Source organism: Phyllobates terribilis, unplaced genomic scaffold, assembly GCF_046119375.1.
Source record: "Phyllobates terribilis strain yellow unplaced genomic scaffold, ASM4611937v1 Scaffold_8__6_contigs__length_399053987, whole genome shotgun sequence".
In the NCBI taxonomy this organism is placed as follows: domain Eukaryota; kingdom Metazoa; phylum Chordata; class Amphibia; order Anura; family Dendrobatidae; genus Phyllobates; species Phyllobates terribilis.
Window position 1 is genome coordinate 291,602,640 of NW_027362768.1, and position 24,639 is coordinate 291,627,278.

At 40.3% G+C, this 24,639-nt stretch overlaps 1 protein-coding gene across 1 annotated transcript in view; it reads right to left on the bottom strand.

The window, feature by feature from the left end:
* Window positions 1–909: 909 nt before the first annotated feature.
* Window positions 910–24,639, bottom strand: part of ELFN2 (extracellular leucine rich repeat and fibronectin type III domain containing 2) — a 173,510-nt gene continuing 149,780 nt past the window's right edge. Inside the window, exon 2 of the mRNA XM_073644392.1 lies at window positions 910–13,871. Coding sequence (XP_073500493.1) covers window positions 11,070–13,499 — 2,430 coding nt within the window. The 5' untranslated portion in view covers window positions 13,500–13,871 and the 3' untranslated portion in view covers window positions 910–11,069. The remainder of the gene's footprint in view (window positions 13,872–24,639) is intronic.

Genomic DNA, 24,639 nt, shown 5'->3' on the forward strand with positions numbered 1-24,639 from the left:
TATGCATAGAGAGCTGTGTGTATGTAGCAGAGCTGTGTGTATATAACAAAGCTGCTTGTGTATGTTCTACAGTTTTGAGTTTGTATGTATGGAGAGCTGTGTGTGTCTGTAGCAGAGTGGTGTGTATGCATGTGGCAGAGCTGTGTGTAGCAGAGCTGTGTGTATGCATGTGGCAAAGCTGTGTTTGTGTGTCTATAGCAAAACTGTGTATGTAAATGTAGCAGACGTGTGTGTATATGCAGCAGAGCTGAGTGTTGTGTACATATGTGCGCTGCAGAATGTACATAATGTGCGTGCTGTAAAGCTATATGTGCTGCAGAGAATCACTAACATTAGATCTACTAACTCCCTATTCTACTCTAGTGTATTAAAATGGGTGATATTGACCCCTTTATTTCTTTACACCGCAAGGAAAGTTTTAACTAGTAGTAAGCGATATGTTTTTTCTATGTTCTCCTGTCTAATCCTAAGGTGTGTCTTATAGTAAAGTGAATCCTATGGTTCAAAAAATATGTTAAATCCAGTCTTTATAGCCAATGTGGAATAGGCATCAACTTCTATCTCTTGAAATCTTCTTGAGGATTATGTCCAGTTGGCTAAAAAAAACTAGATTTATATTCAGTGAAGAAGGTGCCATATGTTAGGAACAAAGGAACAGAAAGACGCCGTGTTAAAAAATACATAATGCCAGATTTCGGAGAACTGTGGCATTTACGCCAAGTGAAAACAAAATACGCATTTATTGTACGTGACAAGTCTTCTTTAGATGTCTGTTACAGATTTTGCATAGTATACGGTAATTTTCTGACTGATTTTCCACTATAATATTTTAATATTCGACAATGGATCGTAAAAAAACACTCAACACACCATTCGATTACCAGAATGTAAAAAAAAATCACACCGATGTTTCTGGTTTTCATACGAAATTTATTGCAAATATAGAAATAGAATTTTTTTTTTCCATCCATTTATCCATTCTTTTCTTGTCCGTTTTAGGAACAGTTGTGTATCATTAAAACAAAATTTGGAAAGATAACAAACTGGAGGACTATCATGTTCCTCACTGTCCTCAAAATATAGGGGACATGATTGCTGGTATCTGCTGGTTCACAGGAGGAGAGGAAATATTCAACTAAACGGGTTTTGGAAGGCAATTAGCAGTGGTGTATACAGTCTAATGGGAATCATTTTTCTAAGCCATTCATATTGTAAATGTGTCATATAACAATTTAAGTGCCTACAACACAGCCTAGGTTACTAGGCCAAGAAATCCTTTTCCTACATTCTATCTATCTATCTATCTATCTATCTATCTATCTATCTATCTATCTATCTATCTATCTATCTATCTATCTAACTGTATTTTTTGTGTTATCTGCCTTAATTATTATTAAGAAAGGCATTTGTAATGTTATTATTATCTGCATATTAATTCAGACCAAAGCACACAAAGAACTAAGAGGAAACCTTGTTGCCCATAACAACCAATCACAGTGCAGCTTTCATTTTACCAAACCTGTTTACAAAATGAAAGCTGAGCTCTGATTAGTTGCTATGGGCAACACAAGCAGTTTTTCTTTCAGACTGTTTTAATAAACGAGGCCTAAATTCTCCATATCTTCTTATCAAATTGTATTTCATTTGTAATTATTAGCATACTACACTTTCAGTTAGAACTTCCTTATTGGAGTTTCCCGGTATTAGAGAAGTTAGGGTACTTTTTTTCCCCTCCGAAAAAAATATAACTCTTGTCTGATGGTTGCATCTTATATTGCAGCTCACAATAATTTTAACAAGTGTGTAATACATGGTGAGATATACTGTGTTTTTTTTCTATATTTTTTTGCTTAATCTTTAAAGGGATTGTCCTCAGGCTTGGACTGGCCCACAGGAGAGCAGGAGAATCCTCCGGTGGGCCACCACCCTCTTATATGAGCAGTACTTGGCACTATATACTTGAATCACTATGTACAGACATAGGCAGCGTCTTATTCATTAACAATCTGCCCAGTTCATTGCTATATAAATCTGTGATTGAGGATAATGTCACATTTGCATTTAGCTGAAAAGTGGGGCCCTGGAGTTGGTTACTGATGGGCCTTTGGCACCCCAGTCTGACACTGGTTGTCTGGCCTTGGAGTAAAAGTCTGTAGTCACTCGATGTGACTGCAGACTTGTGAATCCTCACAGCGAGCAGTGCGTGAGAGCGTGCAGTCATGTGACCAGAAATATGCAATTTGCATACATCCAGCCACATTCCGACTAGACTTGTCCGGCCTCTCTCAATACACTTTCACCGAGAGAGGCCATGCATGTCTAGTCGGCACATCACCACATGCGTGCAAATCCCATACTTGCGGTCACATAGCCGCTGCCGGAGAATCTTCACAGCGTGCAGTTTGCACTGTGAGGATTCACAAGTCTGCAGTCACATAGAATCTACAGACTTGTACCCTAAAGCCAGACAGCCCCTTTAAGATTTCTGCTTGCCATCATTCAATAGAAAGCGATGTAATCTGCTTGATACCCCCAGCATCACCCAAACAAGATCCGCATGATTTGGAGAGGATTTTTTTATGTACCTTTGTAGAAACCCCTATGCCACTTAGGAAGACACCAATAAAATAATTAGCAAATGCTTGGAGGAGAAAATCCTGTAACAATATATCCTATATTCACAGAATATGCCATAAGGCATAGTATACGCGAGTCTCACTAATGGGACCCGCGTGTATCTAGAGACAAGGACCCGGCCATTCATTGCTGTCAGTGGAGAGGTGGTCGTAAATCCCATTTATTTGTGTAGCAATTCCTATAACCTCTCCATTCACATATGTGCACAATGGAGCCCGGTTATTCAGATCAATGTTGGTCCTACCAGTGGGACACGCATCTACTATACATTTATGTCATATCTAATGTACAATATGGGAATACCCTTGTAAAAAGACACAATTCTACATTTTACCTGGCCATGTTTATTTGTGTTCATCCGACTGTAATTTTAATAATTGATTTACACACTCATTTATAAAAGGACAGTTTAAGAACATGACCTATTACGTCCTGACATTTCAGGCTATTGAGATGAACAGCAGCATTATAATAATCACACAACACCAATGTTTTATTATTAATTCTTAATTCTTCTGGTTTTGCTGCCTAAGTGAGTAATGAATGGATGTCATAAGAACGGATGGGTCTAACGGGCATCCAATTAGAGCCAGGATATCCATTCATTACTCATTTGCCTCGAGTTCCCTCTTATACCAATTTTATAGAGGAAAAGGTCAGTGTCAGCTATGATATTGCTGCCCTGCTTGCTGGACAGATGTAACCTTAAGGCTTTGCCTAAGGTTGTCCAATTAGTGGAAATGTTGCTTACTTATAACAGACAATTCTTCTGTTGCAGGTCTTATAGTTAACAATAAGTTTGACCCTTTTCTGCAATGGTTGTTTTATTTATCTATAGAATGCTAACGAAAATTTATATATCTTCACTCCTCGGGTGTCCTGACCCAAACTTACAGCCTCATAAACATAAATGAGGCTGTAAATTCATTCAGGAGACCGACGATCAGTATGGGCTCTTTACTGACTGTATACTGACTTAGGCTGTGTTCAGACCTTGTGTCCGTTTTGCGTTTCCTTTTTTTCCCCTGCGATATTAGAAAATAATGCATCTTTGCTACCATTGAAACAAAAATAAATGCATCTTGGCCACAAAGTGTGAAAGCAGCCTTATAGTCATTGATTATAGTAAACCAGGAAACTACTATTATTAATTGGATTAAAATGAGATGTTATTAACCGTCGACTTTATTATAATACTGCTAAAGAATGATATCAGTAGTGGTGAAAACTGAAAAGAACATGTGGATCGTCTTGGTAAACCAATGAAGAAAATGAAGAAAATATTTATTAAATTAAGCACACGTCATTGTTCTTATTTACTCTACATGGTTTGAAATGGAAGATAGCGCTATTTTGGGGGATCCAGATTTTAGGAAGAGTAAAGCATTTTCCATATAAAACTTTGGAAAATGAGTTCTTAATTTAACTGGGTGAGATTGAATTCCATCAATGCTTCCAGTAATTGGGATCCTACATCCAAGAGCCTACATCTAAGGCCACGGCCCCACTATCAGTATTCGGTCAGTATTTTTTCTCAGGAGTGGGAGCCAAAACCAGGTGAGGAACAATCAGAGAAAAGGTATAATAGAAACATGTCACCAATTCTGCATTTATCACCCACTCCTGGTTTTGCAAAAAAGAGATAGGAAGTCTCTTTAGGCACCAGTGTACGTATTATATGAAACTCCGAACCAGCAAATTGTTAAGACAATCTTGGTGGTGCAAGTGCTAGCATAATGAATGGGCAAGCATAAAGACAAGTAAAAAAGCAGCACTCACCATGTCCTTTATTCCTAAGAGTCCTTTATTTCAGACAAAATGGACATCCGATACATCGGTGATTATAAAAGCAGGGGAGGCAATCTTGGACAAGTAGAAGCGTCGTAAGGACGCAAAACAGCTGTCGTCCACCCACCTCTCCCCGCATTTCTCTCCTACTTTTAAAATCACCGCTGTATCGGATGTCCATTTTGTCTGAAATAAAGGACTCTTAGCCATAAAGAACATGGTGAGTGCTGCTTTTCTACTTGTCTTTATGATTGTCCACTCCTGGATATGGCTCCCGCTCCTGAGAAAGAATACTGACCGAATACTGACCAAATATTGATAGTGGGGCCGTGGCCTAAGAAACTAGCTCTTTAAAGGGAACCTGTCATATTGAAAATGGCTTCTAATCTGCGGGCAGGATGTTATAGAGCAGGAGGAGCTGATCAAATTGATGTATATATTTGAGGGAAAGGTTTTAGTAAAACTTGCATTTTATTCTTTGAAATCCCTGTTTTTTATAATTTATTTGAGTCCAGTGGGCGGTCCTATTCAGTGATTAACGGTCTTCCTTGTACTGAGCATGCAGACATAGCTGTCACTCACTAGTAGCACCGCCCACTGGACTCATTTACATACAAACACCATGGGACTTCAATTAACAATATACAAGTTATACTAAATCTGATCATTGTGCTCAGCTTTCACTTCTCTACACCATGCTGTCCACAGATAGGACGGCACTATGTGACAGGTTCCCTTTAAAGCCTTCAATCATTTAAACTCCAATATATTTTGGGATGTTATCTAGTCACCTTCTGTTTGCAAAAAGTTTTTGTCAGAATATTGTTGTGCATTGGACTTGAAATGGCCAGAAAGTATAGCTGAAATGAAAAATGATGCCTCTTCATAAGTAGTAGATCAGGAGTTATCTCAGCCACCTCAGAGGATATAGGATAATTAAGACCTTTGTCAAAGTATTGGAGTCGTCCTATAATACCATATGAAATTTTGTCACTGTTGACTTACTATATGTCAATGTTTATAGGCAACAATCTGAAAAGAAAAATCTGAGTCAAGCTTTTCAAGCTAGAGATCTGAAAAATCATTACCTAGTGTCCACGATATACCAAGTCTCGGCCATATTCCTGCGGGTCACTCTTGTCAACAGTGTTTTCTGGGTGGCCAATACACTGGTAACTTCATCCACATCATTTTGATCATGACCTTGGTGGATTTATCAGATCATGGTGTAGTAGAGAATAGTAATTTTTAGTGGTGAATTCTCATTGAAGGGTTTGTCCCGTTTCACCAAACTTTTACACCGCTATATGTAAAAAAAAAACAAAAACTGAGCTTTTCTTATCTTCTTTGGGCACAGCGCTGAGTCTCCTTCACTTTCCCGGTCTCGGTTGTTTGGATGATATGATGTTATCGTATCGAAAGCACTGCAGTCCATCAACTGAGCTCCGCGGCTCTGCCAATGTAAACAGAAGAAGCCCAATGATTGGCTGCAGCGATGTTGACTGCTACAGCCAAACAACAGAGACCAGAGCAGCAGCAGAGACCCAGGGAGGGTAAGTAAAGCTCAGTTTGTTCATTTTTTTACACCTAACTGACTCGGTGGACAGAAGTTTGGTGAAAGAGGACAAAAATGTTCACGTTCATTTTATTATCCATCTCATATGACACTTAGGTACTAAACCTTCTATGGTAAATTCAAATTTTTGTTCACATCAAACTTACCGGATGGAATTGATGAAATTTACTACTGACTTCACCAAATGTATTAGTCTCCACGTAACTTATTTTGCCATGTATCATGTATTGTATCATACCATAAAACCCATTATCCTGAATCTCAAGAAACTGACGGTTCTTCCCAGAGTTGATAAAATACAATGCCCAGGTTTGACAATGGAGAGTCGTCAAGCTAATGAGCGTGTGACTGAATACTTTTGGGTACGTTTGTTAGCATGCATTTCCAAGTTTTTTCAGTCCACATTCTATTTTTTTTATTACATAATGCTAGGTTTGGATGATGCATTATATTTAGAGACACAGTGAGGCGGACTGCAAATTATTTCTCTCTTCTAGGTCCCATCAGATACCAGTCAATCCTCAGCAGGCAGGATATCTCCATGTGTCACTGCTGGATTTCTTGTAAAAGTGAAATGTGCTGAGTGCTTTTATATCTCTTTACTTCATCATCTTGCGTGGTTTTTTTTCAGTTTTTTTTTACACTAATGCATGCAAAAAATACAGTTCGCATCTCCTCTCTGGAAAATCATTGGCCAAAAGTCTTGTTTACATTCCCCTCCATCCCTTTTTCCCAAACCCTCCCATACCCTCAATTCCACCCAAGAAATAAAAATTGGAACAAAAAAAACAAAAAGCCAAAAAGATGTCTCCGATACCATAGCAATAAACCTTTAAATTATACCTGCAGCATACTCACAATACAGGCACCCATTTTGAAGGCTGAAAACAGTAGTCATGAGAATATCGGTTGACAGAAACGAGTTCTACCATTGAGATACCTCTTAAGGTTTGATCTATGTGGATTAGTACCTTGAATTAGCCACAAAATTTACTGTCTCCAATGTATGTGAGCATTTTGTATTCTTTAACATAAAATATGATCCTAAAAAATGCCATTTTGGCAATTAACTTCTAAAAAGTCTAGAAATACAGGGCAGTGTAGAAGTAACAAAAGTTAAAACCATGCACTGAGAAACCACAAAAATAGATGTTGCAAGCTGAAATCATGAAACGCGTGTTATAGCTCATATTTTACTTTGTATAGTCTTTGATTCTAAAGCTGCAATTGAAGACAGACCCTTGAAGACTAGATGAATCTCAGAATATAAAGATTTTGTTCCAGATTGTGCTCCTTTTTTTTGTGACTTATTTGGCCCCTAAGCGAAGTAAGAACTATCCATAGATATGCTATTGTTTTATAATCTATTCTCGGTACGACTATCACATTAATATAAATGATTCCAATTATCTGTTTAATCAAAGACTATATTGGAAACTCATAACGGTATCTAAATTTGACTTAAAGGAAGACTAAGCTGAGAAATGAAAGATAGAAATATACAGAAGAAAAATTTGCCTACTTTGTCATTGTATTGTGTTTTTAGCGAGCCCCTCAATCATACAGTCCTGTAGAAAAATTGCAGAAAACCTAAAACATGGATCTTAATATTCTTTTGATACATCTGCTTAAGGTCTCATTCAAATGTCAGCAATTTTTCTCGTAAAAAAAAAAATAAAACAAGCAAAACAATTTTCATTAGTATTTTGGACTAGATTTTCATGAAAGTGTCATGTTATACCATCATTGTTTTATCAGTCTTTTTCTTGTATGTAAAAAAAATATTGTAAGGCTTCCCCTACCAATTGCAATGTTAGAACGGACGACACAGGGATGTGCTGTACGTGATGTTCTTGGATTTATAGGTAACTTTGATCTAAGGCTTTTATAAAAAAAAAACTGACATGTCCTAGTTATGTTTTTGCAGACACTTGGTGTGCAAAAACAACTATAGACTATAATGGGTACGTGTTTTATCCGTGAAAAATACAGACAGAACATGTACATGGAAGCAGACATTTGAATGAAGCCTAATAGATTATCTAGGTGGGGCTTAGCTAAGGAAGTCAGGTAGGGCTTAGCTAAGGAAGTCAGGTGGGACTTAGCTAAGGAAGTGAGGTGGGGCTTAGCTAAGGAAGTCAGGTGGGGCTTAGCTAAGGATGTCAAGTGGGACTTAGCTAAGGAAGTCAGGTAGGGCTTAGCTAAGGAAGTCAGGTGGGACTTAGCTAAGGAAGTCAGGTGGGGCTTAGCTAAGGATGTCAAGTGGGACTTAGCTAAGGAAGTCAGGTAGGGCTTAGCTAAGGAAGTCAGGTGGGACTTAGCTAAGGAAGTCAGGTGGGGCTTAGCTAAGGATGTCAAGTGGGACTTAGCTAAGGAAGTCAGGTAGGGCTTAGCTAAGGAAGTCAGGTGGGACTTAGCTAAGGAAGTCAGGTAGGGCTTAGCTAAGGAAGTCAGGTGGGACTTAGCTAAGGAAGTGAGGTGGGGCTTAGCTAAGGATGTCAAGTGGGACTTAGCTAAGGAAGTCAGGTAGGGCTTAGCTAAGGAAGTCAGGTGGGGCTTAGCTAAGGAAGTGAGGTGGGGCTTAGCTAAGGATGTCAAGTGGGACTTAGCTAAGGAAGTCAGGTGGGGCTTAGCTAAGGAAGTCAGGTAGGGCTTAGCTAAGGAAGTCAGGTGGGGCTTAGCTAAGGAAGTGAGGTGGGGCTTAGCTAAGGATGTCAAGTGGGACTTAGCTAAGGAAGTCAGGTGGGGCTTAGCTAAGGATGTCAGGTGGGGCTTAGCTAAGGAAGTCAGGTGGGGCTTAGCTAAGGATGTCAGGTGGGGCTTAGCTAAGGAAGTCAGGTGGGGCTTAGCTAAGGATGTCAGGTGGGGCTTAGCTAAGGAAGTCAGGTGGGGCTTAGCTAAGGAAGTCAGGTGGGGCTTAGCTAAGGATGTCAGGTGGGACTTAGCTAAGGAAGTCAGGTAGGGCTTAGCTAAGGAAGTCAGGTGGGACTTAGCTAAGGAAGTGAGGTGGGGCTTAGCTAAGGATGTCAAGTGGGACTTAGCTAAGGAAGTCAGGGAGGGCTTAGCTAAGGAAGTCAGGTGGGACTTAGCTAAGGAAGTCAGGTAGGGCTTAGCTAAGGAAGTCAGGTGGGGCTTAGCTAAGGAAGTGAGGTGGGGCTTAGCTAAGGATGTCAAGTGGGACTTAGCTAAGGAAGTCAGGTGGGGCTTAGCTAAGGATGTCAGGTGGGGCTTAGCTAAGGAAGTCAGGTGGGGCTTAGCTAAGGATGTCAGGTGGGGCTTAGCTAAGGAAGTCAGGTGGGGCTTAGCTAAGGATGTCAGGTGGGGCTTAGCTAAGGAAGTCAGGTGGGGCTTAGCTAAGGAAGTCAGGTGGGGCTTAGCTAAGGATGTCAGGTGGGGCTTAGCTAAGGAAGTCAGGTGGGGCTTAGCTAAGGATGTCAGGTGGGGCTTAGCTAAGGAAGTCAGGTGGGGCTTAGCTAAGGAAGTCAGGTGGGGCTTAGCTAAGGAAGCCAGGTGGGGCTTAGCTAAGGAAGTCAGGTGGGGCCTAGCTAAGGAAGCCAGGTGGGGCTTAGCTAAGGAAGTCAGGTGGGACTTAGCTAAGGAAGTCAGATGGGACTTAGCTAAGGAAGTCAGGTGGGGCTAAGCGAAGGAAGTCAGATGGGGCTTAGCGAAGGAAATCAGATGGGGCTTAGTGAAGGACGTCAGATGGGGCTTAACTAAGGAAGTCAGGTGGGGTTTAGCTAAGGAAGTCAGGTGGGGCCTAACTAAGGAAGTCAGTTGGGGCTTAGCTAAGAGGGGAGGCTCCTAGTGTAGGCAGTTGCCTTACCTCATCCAGGCAAAGGTTTATAAGAAGCAGGATGGCAAAACTGGATGATAAGAAACACATTATGGGATTTTAAGGAATTAATTACTGGTATTTTTAATATTTTATTTAGTGCTCATTTAAAACATTAGAGCTTTGCTTCTAATCTTAAATTCAGAATACTCTATGTAACCAGAAGCATACGCATGTATTAGCAAAACTCCAAGGAGGCGTAAATAAATTTTAAGGCTAATTATGCTTTACAGCCTACTGGCAATGCTTTTGCAGATTTACTAACTTAAATTTTATGTTATTTTTCAACCACAGGTTGAAAATTATTTCAATTTACTTTGACACATATGATACTATTACAAACTGTATGTACAAGTTTCAGATGACTCAAGGTCATTTAGGACTTTCCTTTCCGCCAGGTAAGCATATTGAAAAATATGGTATACAGTATCAGAAGAAGAAAGAAGTAATGAAACAGGATCACTATGAAATTATGAATGCCAAATAAAACTATTTATAGAAAAATGAACCAAATAATTCATGTTTGATATGAAGTGGAGAATAAAAGGGAAGCTTTGCAGTCTACGTTAAATGTATAATGGAACATATTATGCTGACTCAAACTTCTCCAGTAATCATAGTCAACATACCTGTACATTACAGAGCATTTAAAGATACTACGGAGAAGTTATTTTTAGCTTGCGATGACAAATTCTATTTAAGGTTACTATTTCATTAGTGTAAGCAGGACAGACTATTCTCCGGAGGTCTGGGAAGAAATTCACCATATCGTCAGATTGCTGCTTTAATGCCAGCTTTGTGTCATAACTCATTGCTGTCAATTTATACAAGTACTAAAGAAACCGTGGAAGAAGATTATTATTTAAAAGCATTAGAGGAATGGTATTGGGATAGTGCATGACATCAGCTTGCAACATTTAGAGCAATACATATCAGGTTTTTTTTTTTAACAAAATCAAATGCAAAAAATGAAAGAAAATATTTAGCAACAAAATTATGTAAATGGAAAGAAAGTCACCAATACATAGTGTGGAGATGTAGGGAGAAGTGTTAAAAAGGGGAGGAGGTCTGTGCCAGAAAATTCCCTGTGCAGAACTAATTATCTCCCCTCTGTGAGGGTACATCCCCACCTCCAATGTAAACTTTAATAGCAAACTGTAGCGCTTCAGCACCACAATTCTCAGCAGAGACATGTCCACAGCCCTAGCCGGCTCTAAGCACCTTAGTAGGTGTCATTTACAGTTTCTGTTGAGCAGACACTCCCTTCCAGTAATCCAAGATATCGTGCAAGTCCTCTCCTTTGGCAAACTGGACCTTTTTGCGCAAGGCATGTCCAGCTGCTATGTACACCTCTTCCCGGGTGTGTTTTTTATAAGGACGGAAGCGCTCCCAAATCTTGTGGGTATTTTCAGTAGAGTACTCTGGACTGGAGGAGTATCCAGAGAAATGGTGTCTCGGTGACAATTGAGAGTAGCTAGAGTCTCTCTTAGAGCGGGACAGTGGCTTCAGAAAGCTGACTCTCTGGCTTAATGTATCGGCGCTTTCCTCATAATACAGAGCAGGAAAGGAGTGACGGTGTTCACTACAGTGATAGGAAGGCTTTACATCTAAATGGTGGACTCCAGAAGAAGATACCAGTGGAAGTCGATCCAATGGGCTATTCAAAGGGCTGCTCTTCTCAATATACTTAGAGTCACACTTTAGAGGCTGATCAGGTATATCCAAGCTGAAGACTCTGGCACTTTTAATTGAGCCACTAGACGAAATGCTGCAACGTTTCTTCGCAACTGTGGCAGCGTCTGCACTCAGCTGACGCTGAAGAGGATGAACACCCTCTTTGTATGGAGGAGAGAGGAAGCTCAATCGTTCCAGATGACCCGAAGAACTGGCAGGGATTGACTGGCAATCGTAGCCCAGCTCCGGGTCCCCCCCGCCTAAAAAAGAAGCCGTGTCAAGTTTTAGGGCATCAATGCAATTGTTGATGATTTGGTTCACTTTATCTACCTCCTTGGCAATTGTTGATATCTCAGATGCTGAGCCTTCACCATTGTCTAGTTCTCGAAAGTCTTCTTCATCTTCATCCCCTCCTGAAATCCCTCTTTGACCTCTTTCTAGTCCTTCTCCACTTCGTACTTCCATGTAGTTTGTTCCCTTTGGACCTTTAGGTGTTCCCATTTGAGAATTCATAGGTTTGGAAATACCTTTATCACAACTCCCAAGCCCAGAGACTGAAGTAGGCAGTGAAGAAATGCGAGATATAGGGATGGGATGCTCTGACATTTTTTGTGATGAATGGGCTCCCAGACATGGGTCAACATCTGAACCATACCGCATTTCAAGAATAGTCTTTTTAACGTTGAGTGATTTTTTCTTCTCTTCTTGCCTCCTTTTTTTTCTTAAGCAGTAATAGACAACTCCCAGTATGATAACCATGCCAAAGAGGCAGCCCAATATGGTCATGATATAGTGTGTAGTGGTGGAAGTATTTGGGGAAAATTCTTCCTTATCCTTGGAACGAGTAAATACAAAGAGGCAGGTATGGTTGTAGCGTTTTGAGTTGCGAATGGAAGCCACACAGAAAGTATAATTCACATGAGCCTTCAACTTATCTAAGGTTATATATTCCTTCTTGTGCTTCAAGGTTGTTATATCATATACAGCACTATTATTATACTGCACCAAAATATACATCTTTTTATATGGATAGGGAATAGTGACGATCAAAGTAGCTGAGCTACCAGTCACATGATGAATATCAATGGTAGGCATAACAGAAGAGTCAGTAGTGGAGGGAGGGGTTGGTTCAGGATAAAGAACATCCCCAGGACTATAGCCAGAATTTTCATCTAGATCATGTGAAGAATCTGGTATGAATGGTGTTGGCCTGTCACGTGGCACAGAAAATATGCCTCCATTTTTACATCGAGCTTGAAGAACAGTAATTGCATTTCGACTGTGGTGAGGCCTGGGACTTAGGAGTGGGTAACCAGCAAATTCCCGAGGACTTTCACACTGCAAGCGATCATAATTGCGAGTGAAATTGTTAAACATGACAAGCCAATCAAGAAAGCCATAGAGCTCACAACCACAATGAAAAGGATTTCCGGCCAGTTCACATGCCATCAGTGCTTGAAGACCAATAAAAGTAGAACTATCCAATTTTTGGAGTCGATTAGAGGATAAGTCAATGCTTATAAGGCTTAAACATTCAGAGAACGCTCCTGGGGTCACCACCTCTATCAGGTTATGCTGAACAAAGAGGAATTGTAACCTAGGCATACCTCTAAGCATTCCCTCAGACAAATTGGTTAGCTTGTTATAACCAAGCTGAAGAATCTGTAAGTTGGACTGTCCAAGGAAGGCTCCATCTTCAATGTAGGAGATCTCATTCTTGGTTAGGTTCAAATCTGTCAGGTTTCCAAAGCGGGATAGAGAAGCATAACCTATTATCTTTAATTTATTTTCATTAAGTCTGAGATCATGAACTGTACTGTTGATATGCTGAGGAATGGTCTCATAAGGTGGTTGATTTTGACTACATATAGCCAACCAAACATAACCCTTGTCTCCCTCAATCAACCAGCAATCACTATTTGTTCCTGGTGGAAAGTACGAGAAACAAAAAGTTATTGTTACAAAGACCCACCAGCATGACATGATGGCCATATCAAGAACGAAGGGCCAAGGCGAGAGATGATGTCCAACTCTGGAAATTTGTGCCTGAATTAGAGAAGTCTGTGTTCCACAGTTCTTCCTAAATCTCTGTGCATCATGTGCTGCAGGACAGGATATGAAAGCAAGTCTCTTTTAAATGAAACAATCTAATCAACTAGGTTGCTTCTAGTTAGCAACAGTTACTCATTTGTGTCTTCACATCTTCTATCGAGCCTTGGTAACGGAGAGTGAACAGAAAGAATGATTGGAGGCAGAAGACAGAGAATGTGTATTTGTGTGCCAACCGCCTCTCTGACCCAGGATTGTAGATTTTTAGAGATGAATCCGTCTCTGTGTCCGTCTGTATCCAGCTGCCACCAGGCTCTGAAAAAAAAACGAGAGACAAGACTACGTCAGCAGAAAATTAAATGGGAGGGAGAGCGGAAAAGAAAAGCTGATGCTTCTAGGCAAAGTGGAGATGGATATAGAGAAGGAGAAAAGGCATGGTGTCATGGATGGGACTAAAAGTGACAGAACAGATTCAAGATAATGAATAAAAGAAAAGAAACCATGCAAGAGAGAGAGAAAAAAATGAGAGACTAGGCAAGTGGAAGTAGGTGATAAATATGTAAATGATCCTCACGCTGCATAGAAGGGGGAGTTGGAGGGAGATAAGAGGAAGATAGAGCGACAATCAAAGCCAGTGGGTTGAAAGATAAAGAGAGGAAGAGTGAAAGAATGAGGATTGAAGAGGTTGATGTGAATTCAAGTAGACAAGAACCAGTGCAAAATCAACTTAACTCTCACCATCAAGGGGCACTTTCTGGGCATTAATGAACATTGCAAAAAGATGGTGTTTGTCAGATATTCTCTTTTTTCTCTGTGTGTTTATAGTAGAAAGTATGCCCAAATGAATTTAAGACATATTGTTTCTACATCTGACATAGTCATATGGAAGATAAATATAGGTCACTGCTACACACAGAAACTACCTTGCCTTCCGTATTGATGTATGAGGCTATTATTCGCTGGGTAAGAGAAACTATCATTCCCTAATTGCCATATACTTAAAACAAACAACAGCAATTTAGTGGCTGCCGAGATGGCTGCTTGGGTAGGCATCGCTTGGATCTGTCTTAAATAAGAGGAGAAAACCTTCACAGATGTTAACTTGTACAGAAGTATCAATACGAAGAAGTGGTTTGGAGACAACGAGAGGTGGGGGCAAGGCTAGGTTGGTAGAAAGCTTTCTATCCTCTTCACATGATACAAAGCACTTTACAGCAACTCATCTGACATGATGGTACAATCATACTGAGATCCAGGGACAACTTGTTCTCATGTTTTGGAATATATTGATACAAGAGGATTGTGTCTATGTTGGTGTTAGCGCAGCTCCGATTTAATTCAATGAAGTGTGACCTAGTCATTGTATGTTTTCAGTACGGGCTTGGAGAGTACATGATCTTTATATATAATGTTATAACCTAATGGCAGCAGATTTTAGGGCAGAGTGAGACTTGGAAAAATTTCTATACAAAGGAGCATGCCTGTATGATTATAGATTAAAGGGGAACGAATAGCAATTCAACATTTCATGTTCCAATGACCAAAGTTGATGAATCCAGATTTACACAATATTTAGAATAAAATGTAGGTAGTCATGTAAAATTGTACTTTACAGACGATTGGGACTTCTAGAATAGGGGAGGTTTTAAAAGAAAATACAATAATCATACAAATTAAAAAATACTAAAAAGCAAAAATATTTAGTTAATAAAAAATAGTTTTTAAAACCAATCCACAAAGATGATTTACAGAGTGGAGAAGGATTCACAATTATGGCTCATGGACAAGGTCAAATCATGGCTCCATTTCATACTTAGCCATAAAAAGGACTCTGGTGGTCTGCAGAATACCCCTTTTGACTCTGATTTTATAATGAGGCATATAGATTTTTTTTCTTCAAATTAGATAATGTTAGAAAACTCACAAATGTCCCAAATTATAAGGAGGACTGAGATTTAAATAGTTATTAAACTTTCATCCTAATTTTTCATATTGAGCAGGCACTTAAATTGCCTGCAGATTAGTGGTGGTCTGGGTCCTGAAAACCCAAGTGATCACACTATAGACCCCCGAGAAATTTACAGCTCAATGGACAGTGTGCACACCTGCCTGAGTGTGTATAGAGACTGGCAAAGGGATTCAATAAAGCATATAGACCAAACACCACCACTTGATCTTAATATTGTTGCAGTCATGATTGCGATATACATTATGTGCTATAGTTTTAGAAAGAGACAAGGAATTGATTATTTTAAAAGATTAATAATTTTATAAAATTAATTAAATACGCACATTTCATGAATATGAATGTTAGCTGAGGGCTTTGATCACGTACATTTTTTCTACAGGCCATAGAACTACTAGGTTACTTAAAGGAAACAAGGTTTTTGCTATGTAATCTGAGAGCACAATGATGTAGGAACAGAGACCCCGATTCCAGCGATGTGTCACTTACTAGGCTGTGTTTTGCTGTTGCAATGCAATCAGTGTTTTATCAGCAGGAGAATATCATTACAGGACAAGCTGCCTAGTGCCTCCTAGTCCAGCCACCCCCATCACTGATTAGCAGCTTTCTGGAAATATTGAATGTACACAAAAAGCAGCCAATCAGTGGTGTGGGCGGGGTTATACTGAGCTCAGCATGTAGAGCTCTGCTAGATCTACAACAGAGAAAACTGTGATTCTATCATTACTGCTGCAGCCAGTAAACTAAGTGATACATTGCTGAAATCAGGGTATCTGCCCCTACATCATCCTGCTCTCAGATTACAAAGCAAAACCTACTGACAGATTCCTTTTAATATTTTATGGGCAAAGGTACACTATTTTTTAACACATACTCCAGCTACTGCAGAACCTCTTTTCAAATAGCAATCCGGCAATCCACACCCAATGGAACAATACGAGCTTCTGAAGTAAAATGTGTGCCTGACATAGTGTATGCCACAGCATTTCCATTAGTGTAAGCCACAATAACTCGTTAGTAATAGTGTCCTCCGAATGCTTCACTTTTGTGCTCCTTCTTACAGAATGTAACTCGGTCTTCTCTAATTTCCTCCACTGGCAGCTATAAGACAAAGCTCCGCAGTACTGGCAAGGCATCAGCCCGTAATAACTGGGTGAGAGTAATTTGCCAAAAGTATAACTTTGTTGGCAGGCTAGGGAACCGATTTCTAAAAATTTAAATCCCACCCTTCTGTTGTCACATAGTAAGTAGTGATGAGTGAGTTTGTTCTGTTAACCCTTTCAGCCAGCATGCTCGGGTGTTTTTCAAGTATCTTCAGTGTGCTCGGGTGTTATGTTTGAGTCACTCTGTGCGCATGATTTGCGACTGTTTGACAGCTTTAATACATGTGAGGAATGCCTCTTTCTTAGACATTCCTCACATGTATTAAAGCTGTCAAACAGTTGCAAATCATGCGCGCAGAGTGACTAAAACATAAGACCCGAGCACACTGAAGATACTCAGAAAACACCCGAGCATGCTCGTAAATCTCGATTAATGAACATGCTCGCTCATCACTAATAGTAAGTAAACAGTTTACATCTCTATAAATTTCAATGTCCTTCAACCCACTGTGCGTTTATCACAATATGAAAAGTAAAAAATTTGGTAAAACAAACAATTACGCTTTCATTGTATCAGTCCATTTGTGTCCAGAAAATAATATCCTTTGTGATTCGCACACATTCATTAAGCTAAAAGTTATTGATTTAGAATGTAATAATTGCCGAGGAGCGGAATCATGTTTCGGCTGTACACTGTAGAGGCTTATCAGAGTCCTGGTTTAGTCCGTGGCTCTGGCCTCATTTAAAAAGACAAGCATCTGTCATTGGACTTAATTACTGTAGTGCATATTATAAGGAAAATCCCAGGCATATCTGTTCTCACAGCCTCCCTTCAGCAGATTGTTTAGGATCAGATGGTGCGAGATTTCCATTTGATGTCGATTTTTGCCTGCAGATTATGACTAAACATTATGACCTAGCAAGGCAAAATTGATGAGAACTCATGATATACTCACTATATTCTGATTAGAATAAAAAGTAATAGCGACCAGGTTTGGGCGAAGCAAAAAAACCTTTTTTTATTCTGCCATACAAGAGGCAACGTTTCGACCAAATACTGGGCTTTGTCAAGACTTGTATTTGGTCGAAACGTTGCATCTTAGATGGCAGGATAAAAGAAGATTTTTCCAAGCCTGGAAGCTGTCTATTACTTTTTATTGTGAATTTTTCCAAGTGGGTTCCTTGGAGTGTGTGACAGCGTGTCATCTTATGGGTGTGGATACTCGGGTTCCTGTTTGTCCAAGATGAGTGCTATATTCTGATTAGAGTCACAGATATTAAGCACTAGGAATATGCCTGGCAAAAACACACTTTTCAACATTTAAAATGCCTAAATCATGATATTTAAAGGTGTTGTCCGAGACTTTAACATTGATGACCTATTCCTAGAATAGGTCATCAATAGTCTGATCGTGGGAGTTCGATACCCAGCTCCCCGGCCCATCAGCCCTGGCTTCAAGAATGACCAATAACAGCCCTAAAACCCTATTTTGGATATGGTAATATTATAGTTGAGCAAAAAGATTTGCAGGACCCTCGTTAGGCATTCATGGCAGGCAGGACAGGGTCCTGAAAACTTCATTGGCTGGCACTGCAATGCTTGTATCCTGGGCGCCTCTTCTAATTACTAAGCCTAGGATGTTGTGTGAGGCCTAGTTGCCAAGTCTAATGCATTATCATGATATGCATTGCATTGTGATGTAATGATGTTGCAGGGGCCTCATAATCACAAGAGGTGCCCAGAAAACCCTTTTCCAGTGCCTGACTAGGAAGTTTATATATATACAGTACAGACCAAAAGTTTGGACACACCTTCTCATTTAAAGATTTTTCTGTATTTTTTCATGATTTTGAAAATTGTACATTCACACTGAAGGCATCAAAGCTATGAATTAACATATGTGGAATTATATACTTAACAAAAAAGTGTGAAACAACTGAAAATATGTCTTATATTCTAGGTTCTTCAACGTAGCCACCTTTTGCTTTGATGACTGCTTTGCACACTCTTGGCACTCTCTTGATGAGCTTCAAGAGGTAGTCACCGGAAATGGTTTTCACTTCACAGGTGTGCCCTGTCAGGTTTAATAAGTGGGATTTCTTGCCTTATAAATGGGGTTGGGACCATCAGTTGTGTTGTGCAGAAGTCAGGTGGATACACAGCTGATAGTCCAACTGAATAGACTGTTATAATTTGTATTATGGCAAGAATAAAGCAGCTAAGTAAAGAAAAACGAGTGGCCATCATTACTTTAAGAAATGAAGGTCAGTCAGTCCGAAAAATTGGGAAAACTTTGAAAGTGTCCCCAAGTGCAGTTGCAAAAACCATCAAGTGCTACAAAGAAACTGGCTCACATGAGGACCGCCCCAGGAAAGGAAGACCAAGAGTCACCTCTGCTTCTGAGGATAAGTTTATCCGAGTCACCAGCCTCAGAAATCGCAGGTTAACAGCAGCTCAGATTAGAGACCAGGTCAATGCTGCACAGAGTTCTAGCAGCAGACACATCTCTACAACAACTGTTAAGAGGAGACTTTGTGCAGCAGGCCTTCATGGTAAAACAGCTGCTAGGAAACCACTGCTAAGGACAGGCAACAAGCAGAAGAGACTTGTTTGGGCTAAAGAACACAAGGAATGGACATTAGACCGGTGGAAATCTGTGCTTTGGTCTGATGAGTCCAAATTTGAGATCTTTGGTTCCAACCACAGTGTCTACTCTACATGCCTGGTTCCCACCATGAAGCATGGAGGAGGAGGTGTGATGGTGTGGGGGTGCTTTGCTGATGACACAAAATTGAAGGCATACTGAACCAGCGTGGCTACCACAGCATCTTGCCTCGGCATGCTATTCCATCCGGTTTGCGTTTAGTTGGACCATCATTTATTTTTCAACAGGACAATGACCCCAAACACACCTCCAGGCTGTTTAAGGGCTATTTGACTAAGAAGGAGAGTGATGAGGTGCTACGCCAGATGACCTGGCCTCCACAGTCACCAGACCTGAACCCAATCGAGATGGTTTGGGGTGAGCTGGACCACAGAGTGAAGGTAAAAGGGCCAACAAGTGCTAAGCATCTCTGGGAACTCCTTCAAGATTGTTGGAAGACCATTTCCGGTGACTACCTATTGAAGCTCATCAAAAGAATGCCAAGAGTGTGCAAAGCAGTCATCAAAGCAAAAGGTGGCTACTTTGAAGAACCTAGAATATAAGACATATTTTCAGTTGTTTCACACTTTTTTGTTAAGTATATAATTCCACATGTGTTAATTCATAGTTTTGATGCCTTCGGTGTGAATGTACAATTTTCATAGTAATGAAAATACAGAAAAATCTTTAAATGAGACGGTGTGTCCAAACTTTTGGTCTGTACTGTATATATACATATACAGTATATGTATGCACACATATATAATGCTTTTCGCTGTGTTGCTAGCTCTGCATAATTTTTATGATCACTCTGTATAACTGTGCAAAATCCTGTCTGACGTGGACATTGGACAAAGGTTCTTCAAATCTTTTTGCTCAACTCTAGCTCTTATTGAATCTCATAACATATGTGGTCCAGTTAATGGAATTGACCTAGCAAATTGGGACTGTTAACAAATATGGTAAACTCTTCTTAGAATATTTTACCATAGTTTATAAGTTGGGATGAGCGGACCCGTAGAAGTTTGGTTTCTAGTAACCTATCCGAACTTTATTCCGAAGTTCGGATTGGGTACCAGAACTTTGCCCGAACTTGAACCAGAACCTGAACCCCATTGAAAACAATGGGGACCCAGACTTTTGAGCTGGATAATTTCTCTCTCTCTCTTTGCAACGGACTGCTCCTGAATCCGAACATTGCAACAGACTTCCGAGAGAAGTACGTGTTCAGCGTTTAGTTCCGGACACTAATTGACTGGTACAAACCCTGAACTTTTAAGTTCCGGTTTACTCATCTCTGTTTATAAGCCATTGGTTAGTTTTCTCATCAGAGCAGAAAATTGCAAAACTACAAGATGTATTTAAAAATGTCACACACCCTTATATGTAAAATTCAAAAAATTCATAGCTGTTGTTTAGAAGAAATTAGTAATGATTAAGCATTCAAAATGAAAAATAACTGTTCAACCATTGTAAAAATTGTTATAAATATTCCTGTTAAGATTGTTTAATCCTTTTACCTTTCCCTTCTTCCGTGCCTCTCCCAATTTAGGTAGTTTCCCTATTAAACCAAGGTAGGAAGCCTACTTGAGCTTTTTCCCTTTCTTTTCCTTTCTCCCTTCCCTATCCAGTTTGCATTTGTTAAAGTGTGGAAATATTAATAAAGTTAGCTTGAAAAAGAAGAAATTAGTAGCTCCATTGAACCAAATTCAAATATTTTTCAACGATTATTTAGTGTTTTTGCCATAATTGACAAGTTGGTGAGACGTTACTAATCTCAGACCTTCTACTGAGCAACATCAGCGTCTCCGGTCTCATAGAAAGGGAAGAAAGAAGGAAATAGCAAAGTGCTCAGGCCACACGATATTCATTTTACAGAAATATTACTTGTAGAATTTTACCAATTTTACAAGTCTATCCCGTTTTGTCATAATGTAAGAAGCATTTATCGGTATCTGTGTGTTAATGTCAGAGTATATTTGTTGCCGGTCTTACCCGGTACACACTACTTTATTATTTCCAGTTAATTGTTTGAGCCTCGGGCTTTTGGACAGTGTTCCTGGAATTCTGCAATGTGATTTACAGAGGTTTCCAAGCTGCCGATAATGAAAGGCAAGAACCTGTAGACTGCATATCATGACGCCACTGGCAGCCCACTTGCAAAAAAAAAAAAACCTGTAGAGCATCGACCTAATAATATTATGGTATTTGCCGGAGCTGCAGAGCTTTACGCCACTAATATCCAATTCAGTGATCTTCTCAGTCCTGCATCGTTACAGGACGGCAGAGTATCACACCACCCTTTCTCTTACAGATCACATCTGACACGAGATAGAAAGCGAGAAGCGGCTGTGAGTAAGTCCCAGTTGAGAAGCAGCGGAGCGTGATATTACTGTGCTAAGTGGGCTCGGTTAGAAATTTATGTTTTAACCCCCACTATCCTCGGAGAGATGTCCTGAGACTAATGGGTTTGAGATTTGCACTGACAGGTGAGAGCTTTCTCTTAACCCAATACCTACAAAAGGCTGGATCAGTGCTGTGGCGCAGATTTAGTTAGTGTATATTAAGATCATTGACTTTGCACTGGTCCAGAAACCAGTCTACCCATATTTCTAATAGCTAATGGGCTAAAAAATATTTTTTTGCTACTCCATAATATCTCTAAGCTGTTTGGCCTCCTCTGTTTAAAATCTAAGCAGTGACCTGTCATTCACAGACTGGAGGCAGCAAAGGGGCCGGGAAATGGCAGACAGCGAGGAGAAGACCCAGTGCACAGTCCAGCCCCTGTGCACCAAAATCTAATTAGCAGAGAACTTTAAATGGTGGTTAGAGAAGAACAACAAAGCGGATTTGTTCACCAAAGGTATCAATGAAATCAATATTATAGCACCATTTTTAGATTACAAAATCGTGCTGATAGGACTGGTAAGTAAAGGCTTATAGAGAACCTGATTTTACCAGGACAGTCCCTTGAGCTAGATAGCAAGGGGACAAGGCTATTCAAAGGCATTCTCACAGATGGGTGTTCTGGCATGATCATTCCTAGACATTTCTGGGTGGTCCCGTGGGCATGCCTTATTGTTGGAAATTTTCAGTTCTAACTGTTGGTAAGTATGTGAGCCCACCCCTTAATTTTGCATTTAGACACCATACAGGATTATTATAGAATATAAATATCTTCTTTGTTTCATGTGAGTTGTGAGAATACTAGGTAATCTCCAATGTAGGTGGAATTGTGCATTATGACAAGCTATTGTCTTATAAAGACATATACTGTTCTTGCTCAGGGACCCTCTTCTGTCTGAGTCTGCCACTGGTGCAATAGTAACAATCGACTCTTAGGCTATGTGCACACGGTGCGTTTTTTATGCATTTTTCCCACAGTGAATTTGCCCGGATTTGGCCCCAAAAATGCATTGCAAACATTATCCCAGCATTTTCCATGAGAATTTGCAAGATCTGTGCACATGATCAGGAATCTTCCTGACGTGCGTTTAAATAAGCAGCATGTCCATTCTTTGTGAGTTTTTGCCTGCGTTTTTCTTGTACAATGCATTGGGAAAAAAATGCATGGCAAATCCGCAGGCAAAAACACATGAAAAACGCTGCGGAATTTCTGCAGCTTTTTTGCTGCCAATAGGTGCAGAACCTTGCAAGCAAATACTGATCGCGCGCACATACCCTTAGGGTATGTGTCCACAAAGTGTTCGGGCCTGCGGGTTTGACGCTGCGGAAGAGCCGCCAGCGGCTTTCGCTCATTTTATGCAAATGAGTGGTGCCATTTTTTTTTCACATGCGAACTTTCCTCATAGAGGTTATTTCTATGGGGAAAGCTCACATGCGGACTCGCAGGAGAGATTGACATGCTGCGGTCTGAAAGACGCTCTGCATGTCAGTTTCCGCGGGTGATCAGCAGGTGCCCAGATACGCATAGTCGGCATGGGATTTCTAGAAATCCCATGGCCACTATGCTGTAACATCTGGACGCTGCAGGTTTGACACTGCATAAGTCCGCAGCGTCAAACCCGCAGCAAATCCGGACCGTGTGCACATACCCTTAGACTTAAAGAGAGACCTGCTATACATACATGATCACAATTCCTCTCCACCTCTTCTCAGCTGAGTTGGATTACAAAAAAACTTAGAGTAGTTAATGAAAGCCCCATAGGTCCCCAAGGTAGTCAAGACCCCAGGACACCTGCACAATGTTTCTTCACTAAACTCTGGCTTTGCATATAATGCTGCTGTTCTTATATGTAGGATATAGAGTCTATAGTAGGTAATGGAGGCCCCCTAGGTCACCAAATTTGTCAAGACCCCAGGGTATGGGATCTAAGATGATGCCTACGTTAGTTATGACTATTATCTCCATAAGCTACACTACTTGGTCCCAGTTAAAACTAGAATATTGTGTGGGTGTTACATACTAAAAGCTTTCACCATGTTTTTTTTTTTACTGTAGTAGAAGAGAATTGATCCATGTGTACATATAATGAGCCAAAGAAGTGCTGAGGTTGAACAGTACATTGATTCTGCTTTTTACATTTTACTTTTACTACTGGAAGCCTGAAGGTCCAGCGATGTGAGCACAAATCACAATGATGAACTACCAACCCACAAGTAAAGAGTCCACTACTTTTTTTGTCCACTACTTTTCATATATAACCTATCTTTAGGATATGTCATCAATGTCTGATTGGTCAGGGTCCAACATCCGGCGCCCCCACCGATCAGCTGTTACTGGTGTCAGCGGCGGCAGCCGCTGGCTGGAAGTACTCACTTGTGGAGCTGGCCACCTCCTTGTAGTGGCCACAACAGGGTATTCAAATCAATAGGAGGAGGATGTGTAGTACCCTGTGGTGGCCACTATTAGAAGACAGCCAGCTCCGCAAGTGAGTACTTCCAGCCGGTGGTTGGGCCTCCGCCACCGGTAAAAGGTGATCGGCGTGGGTGCCTGGTATTGGACCCCGGCCGATCAGACATTGCTGACCTATCCAATGCTAAAGTAGTGGACATCCGCTTTAATAAAGGATACAAATTGAGTATTTAGCGTTTATTGGTGACAGTATAGACTAATCTTTGGTAGCCCTATGTATTTATATTAGGACTTCCATTTATACTGATTCCATAACATACGCTATCTATTATCAGACTTTTTTTATTTCTTTGAATTGTACTAACCTGTGGCTTCTCTTTCACTTCTCACAAATATAATATTCCAGTCATTGTCCTGTGATTATTGCCAATAGATATGAGCGACGTGTCTTAAAAACAGGCAGATTTTCTATTATAGATCTAGTTTTTTTTTCCACCAGTTAAACAATGGAAACAGGATCCATCCAAGCATTTAAATTGGTTGCCCAGGCAAT